At 36.2% G+C, this 24,634-nt stretch overlaps 4 protein-coding genes and 1 long non-coding RNA gene across 7 annotated transcripts in view; 3 read left to right on the forward strand and 2 right to left on the reverse strand.

Annotated features, from left to right (window-relative positions):
- Positions 1-33: 33 nt before the first annotated feature.
- LOC109084729 lies at positions 34-1,334 on the forward strand. Its single transcript, XR_006161616.1, has 3 exons — positions 34-500; positions 592-667; positions 748-1,334. It is a non-coding gene; the product is annotated as an uncharacterized LOC109084729 (long non-coding RNA).
- LOC109084709 (V-type proton ATPase subunit e 1-like) lies at positions 1,131-2,901 on the reverse strand. The gene is made up of 4 exons (XM_019099386.2): positions 2,622-2,901; positions 2,103-2,150; positions 1,519-1,638; positions 1,131-1,427 (listed from the first exon to the last, which is right to left on the reverse strand). The coding sequence occupies exons 1-3, from the start codon at positions 2,723-2,725 to the stop codon at positions 1,548-1,550; spliced, it is 243 nt and encodes an 80-aa protein (XP_018954931.1). The 5' UTR covers positions 2,726-2,901; the 3' UTR covers positions 1,131-1,427; positions 1,519-1,547.
- Positions 2,902-3,725: 824 nt separating this feature from the next.
- LOC122147424 (60S ribosomal protein L26) lies at positions 3,726-7,085 on the reverse strand. 2 transcript variants are annotated; one of them, XM_042769939.1, is made up of 4 exons: positions 6,982-7,085; positions 6,178-6,353; positions 5,911-6,051; positions 3,726-3,897 (listed from the first exon to the last, which is right to left on the reverse strand). In XM_042769939.1, the coding sequence occupies exons 2-4, from the start codon at positions 6,343-6,345 to the stop codon at positions 3,769-3,771; spliced, it is 438 nt and encodes a 145-aa protein (XP_042625873.1). In that variant the 5' UTR covers positions 6,346-6,353; positions 6,982-7,085; the 3' UTR covers positions 3,726-3,768. The 2 variants fall into 2 exon arrangements, with proteins under 2 accessions (XP_042625873.1, XP_042625875.1); XM_042769941.1 differs by having other exon boundaries at positions 6,178-6,350; positions 6,982-7,072.
- Positions 7,086-9,074: 1,989 nt separating this feature from the next.
- On the forward strand, positions 9,075-10,489 carry LOC109084584 (interleukin-17B-like). Its single transcript, XM_019099265.2, has 3 exons — positions 9,075-9,197; positions 9,282-9,601; positions 10,022-10,489. The coding sequence occupies exons 1-3, from the start codon at positions 9,174-9,176 to the stop codon at positions 10,272-10,274; spliced, it is 597 nt and encodes a 198-aa protein (XP_018954810.1). The 5' UTR covers positions 9,075-9,173; the 3' UTR covers positions 10,275-10,489.
- Positions 10,490-11,427: 938 nt separating this feature from the next.
- LOC109095915 (serine/threonine-protein phosphatase 2A 55 kDa regulatory subunit B beta isoform-like) overlaps positions 11,428-24,634 on the forward strand; it is a 49,216-nt gene continuing 36,009 nt past the window's right edge. Inside the window, exons 1-2 of one of the 2 annotated variants that reach the window (XM_042769943.1) lie at positions 11,428-11,450; positions 11,540-11,611. In XM_042769943.1, coding sequence (XP_042625877.1) covers positions 11,444-11,450; positions 11,540-11,611 — 79 coding nt within the window. In that variant the 5' untranslated portion in view covers positions 11,428-11,443. Of the gene's footprint in view, positions 11,451-11,539; positions 11,612-14,219; positions 14,565-24,634 lie in introns of those variants that run through there. The other variant, XM_042769942.1, reaches the window with a different exon arrangement.

The following is a 24,634-nucleotide window of genomic DNA, read 5'->3' on the forward strand; positions in this document are numbered from 1 at the left end:
TTTTGTAGTTATTTTTTTTCTTCTTTTTTTTGCTGTTTTACAAGTAGTTTACATATGCTTATTTGTACGTTTAATGTTTACAATTGAACGGAAGTGTATCATATTTATTATTCTTGCAGAGTAAAAAAGAAACACGCTTTAAAGTTGCTGTTTTAATAAGTGTGTCAGTCAAACCGTCCCAGTTCGGTTTGTTGCAGCTATAATTTACCTGATAAAAAGTCATTTAGAATCGGATTCAATGAAAAGATCCGAGTCAGAAGAATGATTCGTTCGTGAATCGGACACCGGTAGATGCGACTCATTTTATCTCCACAAGCCGTGAATGCACGTTTAGTTTTCTTGTGTTCAGTTTTATTTTATTAACCTGCCATTAGTGTTTAATAAACCGGTCAAGAATTAAGGACATAAATTAGATGAAAACAGGTTAAACTTCTTTGTGTTATTGTTTTTAGGATGGCGTTTTTTTTTAATTATTATTATTGGACTGTGAACTGTGATAGGTAATAGTTTGTTTTCTCTCATAAACAATTATTGGAGATCAATATCACAATTATAACTGCAAGTTTGCTTGTTGATTTGGATGTTGAGAAGCCTGGTTCAGAGGTCCATAAAGCAGACAAACCTGACTTTTCAGCAGCAAGGAAACTACTGTCATGTCAAGAAAAGGGTGAGTACGATGATCATTTTAAGTCACGCTTATTGATATCATGATGATTGTAGTGTTTAATAGCAGTCCTTTTCCCACAGTGTTTAGACGTTTACAAAATTTGTGGCATCCAAGAAAGTTCCTCCAACCTGTGAAAACAGCTCAGCAGCTCAGTCGTCGTGCACCACCTGCAGAGAGCCCGGACTGACGGCCTGCTGTCCTGTGTGCCAAGCCAAAGAGCAAAACCACAGCTACATCTCCTCTGATGGGCTTTCTCATCGAGAGGATTGCGAATGCACAATGACGCGGCCCAGAATCCCCGAAGATACACTATGACAAACTCAATAAGTTGAAAATCATCTTAGATGGCCTGTAACTTTGTGTGATTTTAAGTATGCAAATTATTTTTTAAACTGTTGTACCAATTCAGTCATGATTTTAAAAATGGGACACAATGCAAATCTTCAGTAAATTACGCATCATCCTCATTCTTAATTTTATTTGACATTCAAAATCATACATATATCAATGCAACGGTTTAATTTATCCAACAATAATTAGGTCGTTCAACACAAACTATACACAGACACTGTACACACTGGTGATGTACATATACACACATAAAGACAAAAACTAAAAAAAAAATTAAATATTATTTCCTTGAACTTGAGATCAAATTAATTAAAAACACACACACAAACTCTAATGGTAGTCATTCAGCATGTAAAGCATCAATTAAATAGTTTCCCAATGGTTTTGGCAATGTACAAGTTTCCGGCATCTGCAAAGAAGTGAACAGCAAAACATTTCATTCATTCACAAAATGAAAGATGTTAGTGCACTTTCCTTATGATGTCAAAAAAGCTGCTAACCTGCTCAGTAAAGAAACAATTGGACCCTACTACCAGTGATAATAGAGGTACCAGATGGTATCGTTGCTCAGTACTGGTCCAAACAACGGATTCAGTTGTGATAGAATAGCAATCAGCCAGCTGAAACATAACCAAAAGTAGAGACTTAACAACATGACAGTCGAGAGAAAATATTGCAAAGAGACAGAAGTCAGGAACAAATGTAGCAGTTAAATTTTTGGTATGCACTGCCTCCTAGTGGCTACTAGAGAACAAACATTATCATATTTCTTCAAAATAATAAATAATTCACATCAAAATGGGACAGTTCAGTGCGATTATGAGCTTATTTAACACATTTTGCATTTGTAAAATATTATTTGTAAGCGTTTTTATTGAAACTGGAGTAAACTGCACATGAAATGGCCTGCATGTGCTTTATTTCTTTTCTAATCAATACTCGAGTTCCCCAAAGGCGGTGTTTGACTTTCAGCTGATACAGAACAGAACAATCTTTTTATTTAACCACATTAAGCAGCAGCTATTACTGTAAAGTCTCTCTAGACATGTGTAACATAAAGATGATTGAAAGACAATGTACTTACAAAAGGTAGCAACAGACTGCAGTTAGCACCAGCATTGTCACAATGACTCTGAAGGGCAAAAACAGAGATATGCAACAACTTCTTATGAATAAATAACACATATTATAGCTATAAATAGCACGTATTATTTTAAATAAGCATACATGTGTAAAGCGTGTTTCTTTAAATCACCCTCGTCCCCTTGACACGGTCACATGATCCAGACATTCATACTACAACTAAAACTGAACATATTTGCTTTTCATTTGTACTAAATACATTACATCTGAATTTAATGTATCTACTATTGTCACACAAGTCAAATCCCAAACTTTATTTTATCGTGACGCTCAATTGTTGGCTTTCGTAAAGTCTTCCTGAACGAAATAAAAACCCCGATAAACTGTGTTTAAGAACACTTTTTGTTAATAAAGTCTTTGGCGTTATGACATTTCAGATACATCGATAATTATAAGTTCATGCAGATGGTTTAGTACAGAAAGTTAAACGTTTGTTTTAGGAAATGCTAATGTTGCTCACCCTCGATTCGGTCCTTTAGGAATAAACCAGGGAATAACTCCACCAATAAGACCCCATAACAAAGTCATAACTGACATAGCTATAACAAACGTTGTGGCCGCCATGATATTTCTGTGAAGTTCGAGGTTTATTAACTTATTTTCTCTAAAATAAACTTCGTAGACTCCGCGGCGTTTGCGCGCAGCACTGCTGCGTGGACAGTGACGGTCACGTGACTCCTCGAGCCCTCAACAGAACAAGACACATGACGAGATGTCTCACCGCTTCCTCTGCACTCGCATCTGACTAAATATACTTCTTTTGATACTTCTTGGGATAACTTTTAGTTTGATACACAGTGCATTTTGCATTGTATGTGCCCTGCATATATTTAATCTACTCTCTACATGAAACTTCTTTTCATTAATTATTTAAAATGTCATCCGCTGACTGCTTTGTTAAAACCAATTAGTGCAGCAGAGCGACCTAGAGTTATTACAGTTAACTAAAACCATACAAAAAATCTCGTTGTTTGAAATAACTATTAACCTCAGCTTTAATTTAGTTTGCATTAAATCGGGAATATTTTTAAAATTTAACGAAACATTTTTTAAAAATTAATAGAAAAAAACTTTTAAAAAATCATAAATAATATTGTATCCCGATGACACTCTTAATTCCCACACACTTTGGCACATTAATTTCCAATCATTTGCAAATCTTGGATCATAAAAAAAACATGATAGATAGCTAGATATTCAAAACAAATGCATGACTATTCATTGCCTGAAAGTCACAATTTTAAAACTCCCTTATATTTATGTGACAGCTTTTGCATCCTATGACAAAAAGACAAACTTATCAGTTAAACAAGTGGCCATATAGGAAGCATTTGTGTCTTGTGTGTTTGCGAAGCATTAGATTTCCCCCAGGATTCATTTTTCGGTTTAGAAACCAGTTATTGCTCAAGCTGTGATTTTCAGATGTTATATAAATAAAAACACAGATGAAACTAAAGCGGAGCTTAAATCCAGATTCTTTCATTTCAAGTTCAATTTGGTAACACCACCAGAGCCATTTTCAAACCAAAGCATCACTTTTATATAAAAGACAAAAGCACAGAAATTTCAGGTTTTTACAGTCTTTTTATTTTGCCAAAAGAATCATTTCACTCCTGCATTTTCTCAATGGTCTCCTCCTTGTATTTGCCCTTCTCCTTTCCATCCTGTCGGGACTTGGCCTTGCGCTCAAGGATCTTCTTGCGATCCTTGTCGAGCTTTAGCCTGGTGATCACCACCTGAAGAACAAAAAGATTCGTTTCATTAACATTTCCATCAACATATAATGGCACAAAATATTAAAAAGTTTATGCAATTAATCAAAAATAATTACGTCAACTATAACAAAACAGTTAAGATGTCTAAAAGCAAGAATTCAATTGTTCATTGGATTTGCATTTAGATAATGTACTTAGACAATTTGCTATCTGAGAGAGGATTGTGATTTATGGATTAGGTCAGTGCGGATCCAGACCCGGAGGGAATTCAATCCGGACCCACCTCCATTTCATATTTCAAGAGCACTAATTATATTTCCCTACTTTGATAAACGCACATTAAACTTGTAAATCACATTTATTTTTTTGGGAGATGGTCCAAAATAAAAGCTCAGGTGAGATATTCAAACTTTTCCTTCATGGAATCTGTTTTCATGACATCCAGTGAGCGTATGACGTTTGACAATCAGCCGACATTTCACCGCAAATATGAGTTTTTTTATTTTATTATATTTATCACTTAGATTATGGCCTTTTGACTTGTAGCAGTGTCCAGTGTTTCCCATACACTGAGTTATTTGTGGCGGCCCGTCACAATTTCAGAACTGACCACCACAAATAGATTTTCCAAAAGGCTTATACTTTGTTGAATAAAAAATCAGCCAAACATATCGGCCAAAAAAAAAAAAAAAAAAAAATCAGCATCATCGGCCATTGAGTGCCCTGATTACTAAATATCGGGCACAGAAAAACCCTTATCGGTTGACCTCTATTGCTGACACTTAAATTAACTGTTTTGCCACTTTTGCACTTGTTATTGATGTATTTTGAATGCAAAGGGCAAATTTTTTCAACAAATTAGTGTTTATGTGTTATGCATGTTATGTATGTTTATTAAAAACAAGTTTTGTAGTAGCTGATTGTTCCATTGGACCTCTGACACTGATGAAAATTCAGATTCGGACCTTTCAATGTAGACTTTGAGAATCCCTGGATTAGAAAATCATGGATTGTGTGATTTAGGGTAATTCCCAGCTTTTTTTTAATTAGAGAAAACAGATAAACGCCTGTGGTGTTCTCTTTTGCCATTAAGCACTTTTGATTTTGACAGGGGTACAAACGTGAATGTTCAATATGTAGTTTTCAAAAAAGTCCTGACATAAACATGTCATCTGGCAGACTTTTGGGATATCTGGGTGCAATGATGAAAGAGCACACACTCTTCATTTACATATACTACTGGCACTTACAATACAAAGCTGATTGAAGAGCCTTTAAACTAGCTCTATTACATGCAACTGAAACGGGATCCTGTAAGCTTATGCATTTGTAGATTGGTGACATTGGCAACTCATGAAGAACAATCAGACACTATTTCTCACCAAATAAAGTAATCCGTGATAACTGTAAATATGCACATTTTTGTTAATGTAAGTGTCAAATACTTGTTAAAGCGCATCTATCAGTGATGTGGAACAGTGTTATGAAAGTTACCATTAATATCAGACAGAAATGTGTAACCAGTCCAAGACTGGCATGACAATTCAGTAGTAGTGTTTTGATGCAATAAAACTAGTTCCAGACTTCATGGTCTACCTTAAAATTGGATTTACCTGAAGCTTTAGTGCTACCAATGTAAAGATCAAGAGTTCAATTCCAAGGGAATAAAAGAATTGGTAAAATGTGTATCAAATGCAATATAAGTTGCTTTGGATAAAAGTGTCACTATTGACGCCTGTGTAACTTTGCCACAATTTCTATAAAGTGATGCATTAAGTTCCAAATTCAAAAATATTATGTTTATTAAATTATGCACATTTAATGTAAATTTAATGTATTTCATATTGCCCTCAGAAAATGTACCGTACAAAATCAATTAATAAGCATATCCACCAAAACCTATTAAAATGCATTTAGAATAGATTGGCCATTTTGCATTGTAGACATAGGACAACCACTAGTTGTTTTTTCAGTAACACTCACATCTCATGTTTTGCATGCAAAAAAAAATAACCTTCTGGAAATAAAACATACCTTGCTGGGGTGGATGCCAACATGGACTGTGGTGCCGTTGGCCTTCTCACGCTGAACACGCTCGATGTAAATGACATACTTCTTCCTGTAGACCTGGACAACTTTGCCGATCTGCTGGCCTTTGTAGTGTCCCCGGACAACCTGGTGATGAGACAGAAAAAAGCAAGCAATGTTATGACGAGTAAGGGGACCAGAATCATATTCAATTACATTTCAATACATCACTCTTAATATTGACCAGGCAGGAAGAACCGGGAATGTCCTCACCTGGACCTCATCGTCCTTACGGATGGGCATGGATCTCACGTTGTACTTCTGCCGGAGCTCTTTGGACAGAGGGGAGGACATGATCTTCCTGCGGATGTGTGAAGGGGCATTGAAGTGCCTCTTGCGGTTTTTGCGCCGGGAGGAGGTCACAAATTTATTGAGCTTCATGATGGCTGCTAATAAAAAGGACAATTAAAATTAAATTTGAACATTCAAAAATACACACACACACCTGCAAAATTTATAAATGTAAACTTATGCAGTTGGGTTGAAATAAAGCCACATTCAACACATAAGAAAAACTGGGCTTGAACCCGTGTCAAACTTCACTGACACTTGGGTTTGTCTGATCTTGAGAGACATCTCTCAATGGACAAATCAGAAGATAACACGGTGTTTTCAAATGCATGTTCAACATCTCGTGGTATTGCTATAGTTATTCCAACTTGACATGACATTATAAGCACACACATCTCAAGTTTTCATACTTCTGTTGTGCTTCAGGAGCGTTAAGACGCCACACGATTAAAACAATATATAGCACACACAAGCGGAGAGCGTGGCCTTGTGTTTTGGGCAAATTTACAGTTCTACACACGCGAGATCTCAGCTCCAACAGCAGCCGCTGGCTCAACACTGGCACCTTAACCACCCGAAATGTCCCACCGTTACGTGTAAAATAACACATCTAAATTGAAAGTAGTGATATTATGTAGCGATAATGTGTGTTTTAAACTTTGAGGACATAAAATCCACTCGGATGGCAAAGGATGTTTAAGAAAAGCTTTAGCAATCTTGGCTTACCCTGCCGACTTGTTTCTATGGCCGCCGGAAAAGAGACTCTAGAACTACTTCCGCCAGAATTAGTTGTAGCGCAAATCTCGCGAGATCATGGACAGAATGGGATTTTAAAGTAGCTGTCAGTTTTAAGCCAGGGTCACAAAGGAAATAACATCAGATATAAAGGTATAAAATATGAATGAATAATTAAGTGGGGGCGTTGATCTCTTACTTCAGGTTTTTTCTATTACGTGTACTGGAAAAAAAAAATATTATCTTCAAATTTTAAAAATAATAATAAAATAAAAACGTGTGAAATTGATACATTTAAAATTGGAGGTCGCTTACTGGGCCTTTCTTTAATTATTTTGCAGGTTGTTTGAAAATATAACAATAGCAAAAGTGATAAATTCTCATTGCTCAGCTCATGTCCTTATAATAGTGTGATTGCCCGGTTGCTCAGAAGTCCTGGTAGCTGTGTTTTGGAAGGTGGTAGCTGGTTTATCGCTGGTCAAAGTTGGATATTATGTGGTCCAAGGTGGTTAGCTGTGAACCACCATGCAAAAAACAGCCAGACAGCCTACCAGCTAGAAACCAGCTACCGTTTTCCAAAACACAGCTTGAACTCGACTTTCCAGCACTTCACAATCTTATTAATTCAGCAAAGAAAAAACATAAAACGTCATGAATTGCCATGCACACCAATAATATTGCAAAATAACATTAATATTTTCCTCCTGACATTATTTCATTTCAAACCTGTATGCATTTCTTTCTTCTGTGAAACACAAAAGGCGATATATTGAAGAATGCTGGTTACCAAACAGTTTTGGTTCCCATTGACTTCCATTGTATTTTTTTAACCATAAGTTAGTGGGAACTGGAACTGTTTAATTACATTCTTCAAAATATCTTATTTTACGTTTCAGAGAAAAATAAAGTTATATAAGTTTGGAACCACATGAGAGAGTAAACAAAGACAGAATTTAAATTTTCCACTGGACTATCCATTTAACAAAGTAACAGTCTTGCTGGCTTTCATTCACTCCCAAACATAATGATTTCCTGTGAAGTTTCACAGGTGATCTGACTAAAAGAAAATCCTAGGGACTTCCTTTGTCAAAAGATTACAGAAGAAGAAAGAAGGCAAATCTGAGTCACTAGCCATTTTAGTAGAATGATATAATTGTCAATGAATTTGAAAACAGTTTTTATTCAACACAATATTATGTGTGTCTGTTTTTTTGGCTTTTATCCAACCAACCTTCAAAAATAGCAAAACACAGTTTACCACAACTGTTCTCTTTGAATCTGCAGGTCTACTACACTGCCCTGACATGTCATACGAGCAGGTGTTCTTTTACACAGCTCAATGCCGTCCATTGTGAAAATGAATATAGCATTGAATGAGCCAGATCAGGGGAAAACATGGATTGACCAAATCTGTAGCTGTAGACAGTGTTCTTTAGCCTGTAGTTTGGTTCACAGAATGGGTCTAAGGCGCATAAAGCACTGTCTGGTCGTTTGTTCTCTCTGGGCTTTAGGACTTAAGAATAAAAAGGGTCTTTTGAGTGCATAGGATTGAATAGACACACATGAAAACAACAAAGGTACAAAGGTTAGTGCTCTGTGAAATTGGACAAAATTCTATTGAAAACCTCTCATGCACCTGTAAATTTGTAACAATACACTCTCTTTTAACTAATGATTAACTTACTACCATTCTATCTATCTATCTATCTATCTATCTATCTATCTATCTATCTTTCTATTCATTCTATCTATCTATCTATCTATCTATCTATCTATCTATCTAATCTGTTTGTCTATCTATCTATCTATCTATCTATCTGTCTGTCTATCTGTATCTGTTTATATCTTTATCTGTATATCTATCTATCTATCTATCTATCTATCTATCTGTCTGTCTAGCCATCTATCTAACTGTCTATCTCTCTGTGTATCTATCTCTCTGTCTGTCCATCTATCTATCTAATGTGTTTGAGAGGGTTACACAGAATAGGATTATTCTTGTATATAGCTATATATCTTGATGTGGCCCCACCTTGAACTGTTTGGTTCAGGTGTGTTCCTGTAGGCTACTGTGTCAGTGTGAGGCGTGACACTTCAGTATGAGTAATCCCACGCTCCTTCCATTCAATACATACACAGCGAGGAGACAAATGTGACAACTTATTGCACTCTGACTGAAAACAATGTGGAAGAATATATGGAATAAGGTGAGTATCAGAAAAGTGAAATATTTGTTTACTTGGTAAAGCATTATAAGAATGAAATTAAAGCCTCTGTACTTCATATTGCAGGTGTTCATGGTCCTGATGGTGGGGAACCTGTTTGTGCCCACTGACACAAATTACACCAGTAGAGAAGGAAAGTCTCGGAGACGGAAACTGGAGTCACAAACTCGGCGGAACGCCTCGTCTGTCAGAATCTCCCCGGATCCAATGATGACAGGTCCAGAATCAGGTGTGATGCCCGGTGCTGTTGAAATTGACTTTGACAAGAGTATTGAGGACATGGTGTCTCAGGTCCGAAACAATCCCAACTTATCCATAAACAAATGTGTGGTGGATCGCAAACTTTGGATGTCCAACAGTCGCAGTCTTTCTCCCTGGTCCTACAGGTGGGTGTGATATGGAGCTCATTATTAGTTTCATCTTTGAAATGCAACATTATGAATATTATTATTGACCCCTATGTTCTGATTGTAGATTGAGAGACCTCAGAGTAAATTAAAACAGAAATTATTTGTATCATTATAAATTACTTTAATTGATGCATCCTTGCTGAATAAAGGTATTAAATTCTTTCAAATGCTGTCATAGCTTTGCTATCACAGGAAGAAATTACTATTTAAAATATACTAAAATAAAAAAGTTATTTTAAATTGCAACAATATTTCACAATATTACAGTTCTTACTTTGATCAAATAAATGCAGCCTTGGTAAGCAAATAAGAAGAAAATAAAAAATCAAACTTTAGTTTATAAATAGGCCTATCTTTTTACCTTTTTAATTTAATATATTGAATGCCTTATACCAGAATCAACCACGATGAGGACCGTAAGCCCGTGGACATCCCGGAGGCCGTGTGTTCGTGTGTGGGCTGCATCAATCCTTTCACCATGCAGGAGGATCGCACCATGACCAGCGCCCTCATCTACGCCAAGATCCCCGTGCGCAGAGTCCTGTGCCACCGGCCAACCAGGAAACCGACGAAGAATAAGAAATGCGTTCCCCGTTACAGATCGGTGGTGGAGAGCATCGCCGTGGGGTGCACGTGCATCGTGGGGTAGCTGAGTGGGACCAATACAACTTCAGCCTGTTTTACCTACTGCAAATAACGCGGATCCCAATTGTGAATATTATGCTTTTCTGTAGGGTGAGATCAATAAAACACAACTGTAGCTGTGTAGGCGCCTTTTCTATTTGAAAAGATGATTTTTATTTAAGATCTTGAACATTTAATGTCGTTAAGTATTAATTGTTGTGACATCACAAATTAAAAAAAAAAAAAAAAAGATCTGTTAGTTGTTGGGATGGTTTTTTTTTTTTTATATGTTTTGTGGATGTGTAGTGTTTTTTTTTATGGAAGGAGGAGTTATTGATGATATGTCTACAAAAAGCCAATTTTCAGTAATAGCCTGTGGTTTAGGATACAAAGTCATGGTATAGGGTTGTCTAAGATCGCCCTCTACTGATGAAAATGTAAGAGAAAGTGATACAAAGAGGAGACACTTTTATGATTTCATAATGATTTTTTTCTTTTATTATTATTATTATTTTATATGGCTTTCTTTCATTTTAATGTGGGGGTGGTAACTGGGTTGAAACAGAACCCGAGGACACAACTTTAAAGTATTTTGTTTATAAATGTTATATTCACTATTTTTCCTCATATTTTCCTAAAATATACAGTTTATTTTCAGTGCATATTTGCAAATCGAGAAATGACAAAATCATCGTGTCTTTACCGTAAATAAAATATATGAAACATAAATACATTTACTGGATTTTTTTTGTCGGTGTGTTAAGAAGATGTCATAGGCCTGTGTATAAAGTAAATATTATCGTGGCAGCTCTTAACTGAAAACACATGAGCGACACAAAATGTACACTTTGACATTTTTTTTAAACATTTATGCAATGATTTCATGAATCAGATGATTGCAAGTTCTTGACTTTAGCTATAATTAGGAAAGTAGCCTACATCTAGTGTTTAAAATATTATACATGTAATTAAAAATGTTCTTCATGTCTTAAAACAACTCAAAGTGATACCTTGCCACTTTGGATATGCTTACAAACAATATCACACACTATTATAACAAAAATAAGACATTTCAGCTCCTGGTCTCATGTGCGCCATCAGCAGGACTCGAGCAGGCGAGTCCTGCATCACCTCAATCAATTATATAGTGATCAGCGAGGAACAGTAATCGAGAAAACAGGAGAAGGACGCATCATGCCCGGTATGTATTTGGCTGATAAAATGACATAATCTCAAAATGAAACACGTGACATTAAGTCTGATTGTTATTGTTTGATTACTTGCGAGAAGGACGCTGTTCAGGTGAACGAGCTTGGTGTTTGGTGCAGGTGAAGGGTCCATCGGAGGTGACGGCAGCTGAAGGTAGGAACTGACAGACATCGACAATGATGCACTCGCAGATTATTTTCAACGCTCTCAGTGGGATATTTTAATCTCATAATGTACTCTCGGTTATCTTCGTTTAATGTGATATTTTAAATAAGGGCTTTTCAGACTTTTTGATCCCTTCCTACAATTTAGGCCTGTATTTAAAAAAAAAAAAAATAACAATTATTAAAAAAAAAAATTAGGTGTGCTATTTTAAAGTGATATTATAATATTAAAAAATATCCTAAAATTGCTTTTATATTGTTATTACTAAAGCTGAAGCAAATTATTAAAACATTTACTTTTATTAAAAAATGTGAATTTTTTTCTACCCACTAAAGGACAAAGAGAGAGAGAGAGAGAGAGAGAGAGAGAGAATCACATAATTTCATGATTTAGTTTTTATTCCTTACTGTTATTAACTTTATCTTAACTTTATGTTATTCACTCTTTATATATAATCACTCAATATATAATTTTACACTTTTTGCAGAGAAATGTATATGATAAAACTTTTAACATTTTCCCCTCTCTTTTGACAAACAACCTGTTGTGTTTCTATAATAGTAATTTGTCAAGAAGTGACAACACTGCTAGTGAAGCAGTCTACTTGCCAAGATATTGACATTCTGAGTATGAAATATCGTTTTTGAGCCAGAATATAAAACTCAGAAATTAGGCCTAATCAGTCAAACAGCTACGCTCATAATCTGAAGAATGTCTGTGAATTAGTGAAGACTGTTAGTTAATTGAGCGGCAAGCAGAATAATCCATTTACTTATTCACTGAAACACTGCACAGAATTGCATATTGCAGCTGGAATGTTATACATGGCAAGTCCTTTTTAAAGCTCTGTATTATATACCAACACAAATCTGTAGGCGACCACTATTTCAGCTTTTCAGATTCAATATATCCAGGACTGTCAGTCTATATTTAGAAGCTCTTGTGGCTCATAAATATTCATTGAGGTTTTAGTGCTTTCTTAAAAAAAGACGCAGCGTGAGTTCCCAACAGTGAGTCAGGCAGCGTGTGTCAGAGAGTAGGAGGAGAGAGAGAAAGAGAAAGAGAAAGAGAAAGAGAAAGAGAGGGATGGTTGGTGAGAGTGAACACTTTGATATTTTGATATGCTGATACCCGAGGGACCAGCACAGATGGCACCTGTTCTCAGAGGCACTGGCCACTCTCGCTGACTACTCAGTGTGTGATTTCCGTCACCAAATATCATACATGAGTCTTCACATTTGTACTGGGGGGTCCGGGTGGCATTTGTCTAAATAAATAAATAAACAATTAGCTAAGTGTTTGTTCAGTATCAGAATCCTGCCATATGTTTCTGTTTAAGGTGCTATGAGACAGTTGTGGTAACAGAATTGCACTTATACTTTTAGATTAGGTTGATTAAGCAGATGGTCTCTGCGTCTAAGTGCGATACCTCTGTGCATATTAAACAAAAGAAACAAATATGATGGAATTAATTCATAAACATAAACAGTGCACATATAATGCAAAGCGAAAACAATGGCAATATATAATTTAAAACTAAATGTAATGCTATATGTGTATAACATGATCTGCTTGGGCATTGTCCAAGATTCTCAAATTATTTACATTGTATAATCTACTGTATATTATATTTAACAAGACATTAGGCTACATGTGTTTACAATTAAATATTCTGAAAAAGTTGTAAGAGTACATTTTCAAAGGGTGCTAATATGTGCCATTTAGGTACTAATATGTACACTTTAGATAATAATATGTACCTTTAAGGTACAAATATGCACCCTTTATGTGTACATACACATTTTGAAAAGGTGCTGCCCCAGTGGCAACTTTTGCACCTTCTTTTCTGAGAGTGATAAAGTATATGTCATATTTTAATTTATGGTGAAAAACATAAAAGTATGTTCCCAGATGTTCCCACAATGTGACAAGTCACAACTGATTATATTGTTTTATAATCCTGTTTTTATTCTTATTTTGTTGTTAGTTATGTACATTTATGTATTTTGTTACATTTTTAGATTGTTTAGTTAATGTTTTTGCTATTATATTAGTTTCACTCTGATGGTGTTTTATGTTTACATTCTATATAAAACCTTAGTCGTATTGCGAAAATTAGCCATGGTTTTATTTTAGTAAAAGTATAATAGGCTAACCATTTTTTTTTTGGCATATTAATTACCATTTGTATAACCACAGTTTTACTACAAAAGCATGGTTAATTTGTGGTGACCATGGTTTAACTATAATAGGCTAAGTAACCATGTTTTTTGGTTTTATTTGTAAAACCAGTGCAATCCATTGAAGACTGCACTTCTATCCTTCACAGCCTCGCTTTCATTCCTGTCAAAAAATAAACATGGTCAACATATTAAATTGACTGAATATTAATACAGAAATTGACTGTATTGATATTAATAGCGGTATACATGACAACCATTAGATGGCGCTATTGAACAGCTTTAAATTGAACAGCAAAAGTTTACGGTCACTCTCATAAACATGTGATTTCATGTCATGCTTCTAAATAAATCTCTCTGATCAGTCGGGCTGTGCACAGTATACCCCTGGTCAGAGGGTAAATGTCCATGTAACAGTGTAACTGGCCTCATCACCGCCCCTCCCAACCGAAGCTCAGGAACACAGCTCAGCCCTCCGTCCTTCTGGGAGGAAAACATGATGAACTGTGAGGATGCACAGCACGTCTTCTTGACACACGCGTGAGAAGTGTTTAGGATGCTGCTGTAACTCCGCACGCATCCAGCGAGCAGCAGCAGCATCCCTCCTCCGGTCCGGATCTGCTGTCATCGCGGCGCGGATGGTGGGAAAGGAGCCTCCCAAAGGAACACAGACGAAAGAAAGATGAAATGTTTCTCCCGATACCTGCCGTACCTCTTCCGACCTCCGAGCACCCTGCACTCCTCGAGCTGTCACACGGAAGGTACGTTGCTGGACGTTGATTTTGCTGGGCCACAGCGTGCTGAAGGGATGCTGCATAATGACAACTTTCTGTCTGGAAGTGCAAGGGATGTTTACAATAAACAAGGCTTATTTTACAACTCTGTGGGGTAGTATGTGATCAAGAATGAGTGGGAATTTTTTTATGTTAGTTTTATTCATTGAAAACAACAACAACAACAATAATAAATTAATATAAATGCTATATTATGTTTATTTTATGCCATAACTTTAATTTTTATTTATTTTATTTTCAGGTCTAACCTTCATGTTTAATAGAAAAATCACAGTTTTTCAATAGAGTCTAAGAATTGAGGTACAAATAATTACTGCTGGCATGCAACGTGCACATTTTTACTTTATGTATGTATTTAAAGCTTTTCAATATAGTCTCAGACTCTTTGACTAAAGTTGGATATTTGGATATATCAAACTAACTGTGATACAAGTGATGTGTTTTTGTCCTAAAAAGTTGGATGTTAAGATATAGATAAAAGATGATGCTATATATTGATCATTGTTGGATATGAGATATCAGATTTCACATTGTTGGATGTTGGATATAATATTTATTCTTTCAGAGAGCAGATTTGAGATGAATACAATTCTTAAGTACTGTATTATTTCATAAGTCCCCAGTACCTGAGCAAATGAATGACCTTTTCAGTTATGAATCCATGCTGTTCTTCTTCTTAAGCCTTCTTCTATGCTTTGGTGACAGTTTTGTTACAATCATAAAAGCAGATTTTATATTTTCTGGTTATGCAATTCTGTGTCAGACTGGCAGATGTGGTTAAATCAAACAGCTTGTGTTCATTTGTGTAGAGGAAGCCTTATTATCTGGTCCAAGAAACATCCTTGTGAGCACTTGTGAGTAAGTGTGAATTTTATGTGCCGGTCAGGGTGCCCTACATCATGTTTACAACACTGTTGAATAGCAGAGCTTGTCAACCATAAAAGTCTGATTTACTTTTGCCCTCTGTTGCTTTTTACCATGAAACAGGAAAATGTGACCCTCCACGCGTCTAAAAAGATCATTGGCTATTCAAATTATTCTGTATTTTCTCTATAGTTACAAGTTTTTATTGATTCTGCACTGTGTAAGAATGAAAACAGGGTCAGTTCCTAGCTGCACTTTCTCAGCCTGATACTGTACATCATTGTTAGATTATTTCTTTGGACACTGTAGTCAGATTTAGTCCAACAGAGGGCAAGAAACCTGAAAACACGAAACTGATGCTGTTGAAATAATCCCCTTCATTGCCCTTATCTGAAGAGAAACCTAGTTTCCTGTGAGCAAACAGCCATGTGATGATTTCCCATCCAGATGTGAATATAAAGATTAAAACTGGTCTGCATTGGTCAGTGCATGAGCCATAAAGAGTGTCTTTAAATCCATATTATTATTACATTCATGGTTTAAATTTTATATACTGTATTATATAAAGAGCATGAACAGTTTGTGTTCATTAACAAAATATTCTTGCTAAATGATGCCGCCATCTTGTGTTGAACATGTGACCATGACGTCTGATTGACAGGAACACGCTGAGGTTGAATGTGGGAAAATTCAACTTGGGTATCCCCACCTCTGACCACCTCTGGAATGCAGCATTAGTCACGGCATTTATGGCTCGGGATTCGCTCAAAAATCTCAGTGAGCAAAGATGTCAGATTTCAAATTTGAGAGGTCCTGCGTCAACTTACCAAACAAAATTATAGACATCCTTGCATAAAAGCAGTTACTACCACATTTCTTTTCAATATGGCACACGATCATCTCATATGTATAAACAAGTCACATTAAAATGAGTCTTTACAGTGATTATGCAAGATTTAGCTATCATATGCCCCTGTTTAGAGCAATGATAGACACAAATTTATTGGACAGTTTTAATGATGCAACAGTAGATTAATTATTCATCACTGGAAGATTTTCTTGGCAGTCGTGCCAGTGAGTCAGTTTAAGAGAAGCCTTGAGCTCCTGGTCATTTTGAAATGGTTGTAACCTCTATAATCAAGCATTTCATAACAACTAACGGGGTCACCTTGGCTTTCCGACCCTAGATGACAAAAGAATACACCTGGCACACAGATTGAAAGACACTGTATGCTGACCAGCATCAAGAGCTCAGCTGTAGCCACCAGCTAGCGTGCAGAAAAACTGATGAGTAAATGAGTGAGAGAGCTTGCGGGTGTGTAACAGAGGTCAGCGGTGATGACTCTGAATACATGAGCGTGAAACAGGGGTGTTATGGTTCTTAAAAATGCTAATTCAGGGTAATGAAGTGCACTTTGGACTTTCTGTGCACTGAGCAGATAAATTGGGAAGGTTGCGAGCCGAACTGAGGACGGTTGGACCAGCATAGTCTGTCAAAGCCCAGGGGTCTGGCTGAGCTTTCAGCGTTCAATATCCGGTCATTCATTAGTAAAAATGATCCGGAGGCCCCGAAGTGAATTTTCTCTGTGATCCATCCAGCGCAGCCGCATGGACTTGTTTTGAGGATGCTTGTTTGTGTTTGTCGGACAAATGGCTAATGTAATATCAGGGTGTTGGCCTAGAGTCCGGGCAGCAGATCGTTTATTTCAGCATGAAATAGGGATTGAACCAGAACCGCTGTTATGTCACCTACCAGCAAACGGGGGCAGAAACCCGAGTGTGTGGTGACTGATATGACTGATAAATTGGTTTTTCCGAACCCCCGTTGACTTGAGGAGGAAGCATGCTTAGTCATTGCATGCTTTCCAATGGGTTATTCATGAATGTGTGTGCGTGTGATGTCTGGACGATCGATAAGATTGTGATGGATTAACTTTTAAACACTGATGAATTCCACGTATTTTGCTTGTGTCAGGAAAAAACAAGCAGCAGCTTGTCATATGTACTCACGTTTGTTCTCTCTCTCTCTCTCTCTCTCTGTATATTTTTCACACACACACACACAAACACACACACACACACACACACACACAAACACACACACACACACACATACACACACACTTCAGTGAAGCACTGTTAATGGGAATTATACAACATTAGAGCATGAGGGTGTGTGTGGCCTGAGCTATAAAGTAGATATCATGATATGAGAGTTGTGAGAGGTTAAGTGGGGGAGGAGAGACACCCGAATGAACTGGCAGACTGTAGACACATTACACAGAGAGAATGGGTCGATCTTTTAAAATGCTCGCATAACCTCTTAACTAAACAGATTGTAAGACTGTAAGATTATAAGAGAGGCAGAGTGTGTGTAATCTTATTGCTCAGAGGATGCTTTTTCATCACTGAAGAGACTATAAATAAAATTTCTTAGGATAGGCATAAATGAGATATTAATAAGAGTAATAAGCAGAAATGAGACATAGACTAGAGCTTGGAAATAAATTACTTTGGTTTTGGAAGAATTTCATGAGTAATGTGTGAATGCATATTGAGACTTTTACACAGGAGCACAGGATCTTGGCAAATCTGAGCACATTTGAGATGTGAAACTCTAAAGGAAAAACTAAATTGGTAACATTTTACAATAAGGTTCCAGTTATTAATGTTAATTAATGCACTAACAATGAGGAATTTATTTGTTTCAGTATTTATTGTTATACAGTATTTTGTTGTTGTTGTTAACATTAGCTAATAAAAATACAACTTTTCATTGTTAGTTCATGTCAGCTCAGATCCATGAAACATCATGTACGACTAATGAATTAGTAAATGTTGAAATTAACATAAATGATAAATACTTAATTATGAAAGGCCATAAAGCATTTAATGGACATTAAAAACATTAACATTAGCAGTTATGTGCTTATGTCATTTTTATTTCTATTTCTATTTAGCTGTAATTTATTTAAATTTTTTTAAGCAATGTCAGTCGGTTAGATCCCAAGGCAACATTTTTCATCTGATATTTATATTTTGTTATATTTCAGCTTCATTTCAATGAATGAAATTGGATTTTAATAATCTCATTGGTGACTTTTCTTTTCTATGGGTGTGTGCATGTCCCTGACAGATATAAGATATGTACCAGCCGCCCCAGACAGACCCTGACTCACCCATGGCCTCATGGGAAATGTAGTAAAGTTGAGCTCTGAGTCCCCTGAGGGGACAGGGTGATCTGTCCAACAGCTGGGGTCCCTGTCTGCTTCTTTATTCTGTCTAGCTTTTGTTCTTCCCAAAAAGTGTTTGGGCACTTTTTGTTTTTTAAATGCATGAATGCTTTGTGTTATATAACAGAATATCAAACAAAGTCACACTTATAATAAAGAAAGCTAGCATAAGCACACGTCTCAAACAAAATATTTCCCACAAATATTTTTAATAGGTTTTAACCCTATAAAGCCAGCTGTATATTTGATACACAAATTTCTAAGGCCTCTAAATTATCAGCATAATCAAAACTTAATTACTTTCTATTGTTTGATTAATAGTTTATATTTATTGGAGCATGTAAAATGCCTTTTAGTATAATTGTCAACCTTCAGGTCATGTTTCATGCATCTTTTTTGCTCGGAAATCTTTACTGATTTTTATAAAGTTGGTTAAAGGTCACTTAAAAAATGACTAATCAAATGACATCCAGACATTTTTAAGTGTTCAAATGTTCAAATATGTCTGGGACCACTGTAAATGAAACTCTCTCAGAGCAGGCCGAGGTTCATCAGCACAAAGCTTTCAAATTCTCAGAGCCAGGTGTTTGTGCATTCACACACATACTCACACACACACACACACACACAAACACACTTTGCCCTTGTCTAAATCCTGCATCAGTTTCCTTTCTAAAGCAGTGGATGCATTAGTCTTCCATCCACTCTTTCAGCAAGAGAGACGAGAAACCACAGCAGCACAAATCCTGCTTTGTGTTCTCCAGACTGAGGGCAGGTCAGCTGATTCAGATCAGTGAACAGACTCCAGGAAGAACGAAAGAGACGGAGGGAGGGGAGAGAGAGAAAGAGAGACTCTTCAATGCATGTTACCTATATTTATGCTCGTTCACAGACGTTTTTGTGGCTGTAGCTTTGCAGTGTTCTCAGATAAGGAGCTCTATTGTCTTGGCTGTATTCTGCACATCCAGGAAACACTGAGCAGAAGAGAAGTGCAGCTTTAATAAGAAACCTGCTGGATCAATTACCTTTTTTCCTTCTGGCACATGACATGACTAAGCAGGGAGAGACAGAAATGAATCAGTACTGTTTCTATATATTTCTTCCTCACATATTCTTGATTTCTGTGTTGTGTTGTCGTGCTACTTCAAACGTGCACATTTTCGTCTGTTCTTGCTTTTGAAGGGAAGGCAGTTGCACAGACGCTAGCATTTGTTTTAATTATTGATGTGACATACTGTAGGTGAGCATACATGCAAGTTGTGTTATTGCATAATGCTGTGTGTGATTATGCGTGCATACATGACTAAGTATGCCAGGAAGATCCATTAGTATGCTATGCAAATAAACATACTTCTTCACTTCCCTCCCTCCCTATATATATAGTACACTATAAATATATATATACATCTCAAGGGGTTTATCCCATCAAAATTAATTAAATTAAAATTTTGAATATTTTTCTGTACACTATTCAAAAGTTAATGTTTTTTAAAGGAGTCTCTTTTGCACACCAAGGCTGCATTTATTTAAAATTGGTAATATTGTGAAATATTATTACAATAAAAACTGTTTTCGATTTTAATGTTTTAAAAAACATAATTTATTTCTGTGATGGCAAAGCTGAATTTTCAGCAGGCTAATATTACTCCAGTCTGTCATATGATCCTTCAGAAATCATTCTAATATGCTAATTTGGTGCTCAAGAAACATTTCTTATTATTATCAATGCTGAAAACAGTTTTGGTGGGTTAAATATTTTTTAAACCATGCTGCATTTTTTGGGGGAATCTTTGATGAACAGAGTGTTTAAAAGAACAGCATTTATTTGACATAAAAATGTCTTTACTGCCACCATTGATCAGTTTAGTGTGTCCTTGCTGAATAAAAGTATTAATATAAAAAAAAAAAAACATACTGACCCCAAACATTTGAACATAATACAAATATACATAAATAATTATATACTGTAAATAATTTAAAAATAAAAACATATTTCATATTATTTGCCCCTCATCACCCTGTGGAGATTTATCGATTCACTGTACTGTACGTTATCCTGTATATAATTAGCTAACATCTTTCACAAAAGGGCAGTCATATGTAAACATGATGACATCACAACAATGATTATTTTTGAATGACCCCATTTTTGCAGCTTGGTTTCCAAATGTTCTGTGTTGCCTGGGGATGAGCTGTACATTAGTACAGCAAACTGGCTTATTTTAAAAAAGCAAGAAATATCCTGCTTTCCATTAAATGTCCACAGCGTCTGATCAGTCAGAACCAAGGACTACATTTATAGCTCAAGCTTGCTCAAAGCAGATGCAGAAAGGAGACATATATCAGCACATGTTGCACATTGGTTTGAAGCATTGTACATTAGGGAGAGCTGATCAGACACCTGCTTTTTCATGTCCAATTCATTTGACTATGAGATGCAAAAACCTCCATCGTCTCTTTTTATCTAACATGATTTATGCTAATGACCTTTGGACTGGAGGGCTCAGAATAGATCTAACATGGCCTCGATGAGAGACACTCCTCCTCTTTCTCTATCTCTGTGTTAGTGGTGCATGAGTCATAGTTGGGCTGCCAGAGCTAACACACACCGGCACACAAGGGACACAAACACAAGCATGCAGGAACAGATGATTGACAGGCACATGCTGAGGCACAGTCCTCAGAGGAGGTTTGGTTTTCTCCTGTTGAACAGAATAAACACAATAAATCATACAACTTAAACTGGACATAGCATGGATTTGTAGACATACTGTAATGTCCACAAAGCTCCCTCTACAGTCCATCCAGAACATTTATAGAAATTAATTAGTAAAAACGGGCCATCTGTAATCATCAGAGTGATGACGTCACAACGAGGAAATTAGCGTATAGCCATCTACATTTACAAATCAACATCTATTCATTATAAGGATTCAGAAAGGATATAAATGACAGTAAAGAGTTTCTAATGTTACAAATAATTTATATTTCAAATAAATGCTGTTTATTTAAACAAGAGATGCCCAAACCAGGCCCCGCAGGCCAAAGTCAAAAAGTGATCACAAGTGATGAGATTTGAATTGGCATGCCATGACATATAACAAGATGAGGGGAAAAAATATGATTTTATTCAAAATAGAATATAGATAACATATCAAATGTTAAAAGTGAGACATTTTTGAAATGTCATGCCAAATATTGGCTCATTTTGGATTTCATGAGAGCTACACATTCCAAAAAAGTTGTACATATAAGGAACAGCTGGAGGACCAATTTGCAACTTATTAGGTCAATTGGCAACATGATTGGGTATAAGAAGAGCCTCTCAGAGTGGCAGTGTCTCTCAGAAGTCAAGATGGGCAGAGGATCACCAATTCCCCCAATGCTGCGGCAAAAAATAATGGAGCGATATCAGAAAGCAGTTTCTCAGAGAAAAATTGCAAAGAGTTTGAAGTTATCACTAGTGCATAATATCATCCAAAGATTCAGAGAATCTGGAACAATCTCTGTGCGTAAGGGTCAAGGCCGGAAAACCATACTGGATGCCCGTGGTCTTCGGGCCCTTAGACGGCACTGCATCACATACAGGAATGCTACTGTAATGGAAATCACAACATGGGCTCAGGAATACTTCCAGAAAACATTGTCGGTGAACTCAATCCACAGTGCAATTCGCAGTTGCAGGCTAAAACTCTATAGGTCAAAAAAGAAGCCATATCTAAACTTGATCCAGAAGCGCAGGCGTTTTCTCTGGGCCAAGGCTCATTTAAAATGGACAGAGTGGCAAAGTGGAAAACTGTTCTGTGGTCAGACGAATCAAAATTTGAAGTTCTTTTTGGAAAACTGGGACGCCATGTTATCCGGGACTAAAGAGGACAAGGACAACCCAAGTTGTTATCAGCGCTCAGTTCAGAAGCCTGCATCTCTGATGGTATGGGGTTGCATGAGTGCGTGTGGCATGGGCCAGCTTACACATCTGGAAAGGCACCATCAATGCTGAAAGGTATATCCAAGTTCTAGAACAACATATGCTCCCATTCAGACATCGTCTCTTTCAGGGAAGACCTTGCATTTTCCAACATGACAATGCCAGACCACATACTGCATCAATTACAACATCATGGCTGCGTAGAAGAAAGATACGGGTACTGAAATGGCCAGCCTGCAGTCCAGATCTTTCACCCATAGAAAACATTTGGCGCAGCATAAAGAGGAAGATGTGACAAAGAAGACCTAAGACAGTTGAGCAACTAGAAGCCTGTATTAGACAAGAATGGGACAACATTCCTATTCCTAAACTTGAGCAACTTGTCTCATCAGTACCCAGAAGTTTGCAGACTGTTATAAAAAGAAGAGGGGATGCCACACAGTGGTAAACATGGCCTTGTCCCAACTTTTTTGAAATGTGTTGATGACATGAAATTTAAAATCAACATATTTTTCCCTTAAAGTTATACATTTTCTCAGTTTAAACATTTGATATGTCATCTATGTTGTATTCTGAATAAAATATTGAAATTTGAAACTTCCACATCATTGCATTCTGTTTTTATTCACAATTTGTACAGTGTCCCAACTTTTTTGGAATCGGGTTTATATATATATGCATTTTTAAATACAAAAATAAAATGTAAAATGTAAAAAAAGTACAAAAAATGAAGATGCTTCCGTTGTATATACAAACACACACACACATATATATATATATATATATATATATATATATATATATATATATATATATACACACAATGGAAGCATCTTCATTTTTTGTACTTTTTTTACATTTTATTTTTGTATTTAAATATGCATTTACAGCCCTCAGTCAAGGTTGAAGTTTGAGAACCTCTGTTTTAACATTTCTATCCATCAAAATTATTTTAATTGTAATAATATACCACAATATTTCTGTTTCTACTGTAGTTCTGTACTATATTTAAATGCAGCCTTGGTGAGCATAAGTGACTTCTTTTAAAAAAAAAACATTAATAAAATCATATTTATCCACAAACATTTGAACAGTAGTATATATATTTAATCATATACCGTACCAAATTGGACTGCATAAAAATCATGTCACATCATATCATATATTGTAGTGTATCATGTATCATATATACTGTAGTAGCGTATCATATCACAGATTATATCATATCTTATATCATATATTGTAGTACATCATATCATATAAGAATGCAAGTGAATGGCTAAAATAAAGTTGTTTTGCTGGAAATAACAGTCATACACATGACCAAACAACTGCTGATTTCTAACCCTTTTTTTTTTTCTTTTTAGCTCAGTGCTGTTTGTTTATTAATCAATTTCAATGCGTGTCAACACAGAAATACATGTCTGTTTACTGGGATCACTTCTTTCCTTCTGAGATTACATTTGCTCATAAAAAGTAAGTGTTTGTGTTTTGAAATCTGGTTTTGGGATGTGTTTTACATGCATCTGATAATCCCCCCTTTGACTCACCACTCTGCATGATTTCCCTTTGGCTACTGGGATTAGGGACTTGAGGATTGTCCTCGCATGATTGAATGGTATCTCTGGGATCAGGAAGAAATGCACATCTGGGTCATGCACTTCCAGGTCAAAGAGCCTAAAACGTTTACAGACATGTACAGAGATAAACAGAGACATGATGAATCGAGGCAATGTTAACAACGTTCTGAGTCTTATGCTTATATGATATTCATCTCTGCAATCATTTCTTTGTCTGCTTTAAGATTATTTTTCAATGTTTCTCAAACAGGAAAACTTGCATGAGTAAAATTTTATTAGCCTGTGCAGTCACAGTCAAAAATGTCATCAAGACTTGCAAAGACACATGTGTACTTGTTAACATGAAACATGATTTTACTTCCATAAGGGACGTATTTCATAATGCATAATGGAATTGATTGACTCGTGATAAGTGAATGTTTCTCACCAAAA

The sequence above is a fragment of the Cyprinus carpio genome, chromosome A14 (genome assembly GCF_018340385.1).
Source record: "Cyprinus carpio isolate SPL01 chromosome A14, ASM1834038v1, whole genome shotgun sequence".
Lineage (NCBI taxonomy): Eukaryota > Metazoa > Chordata > Actinopteri > Cypriniformes > Cyprinidae > Cyprinus > Cyprinus carpio.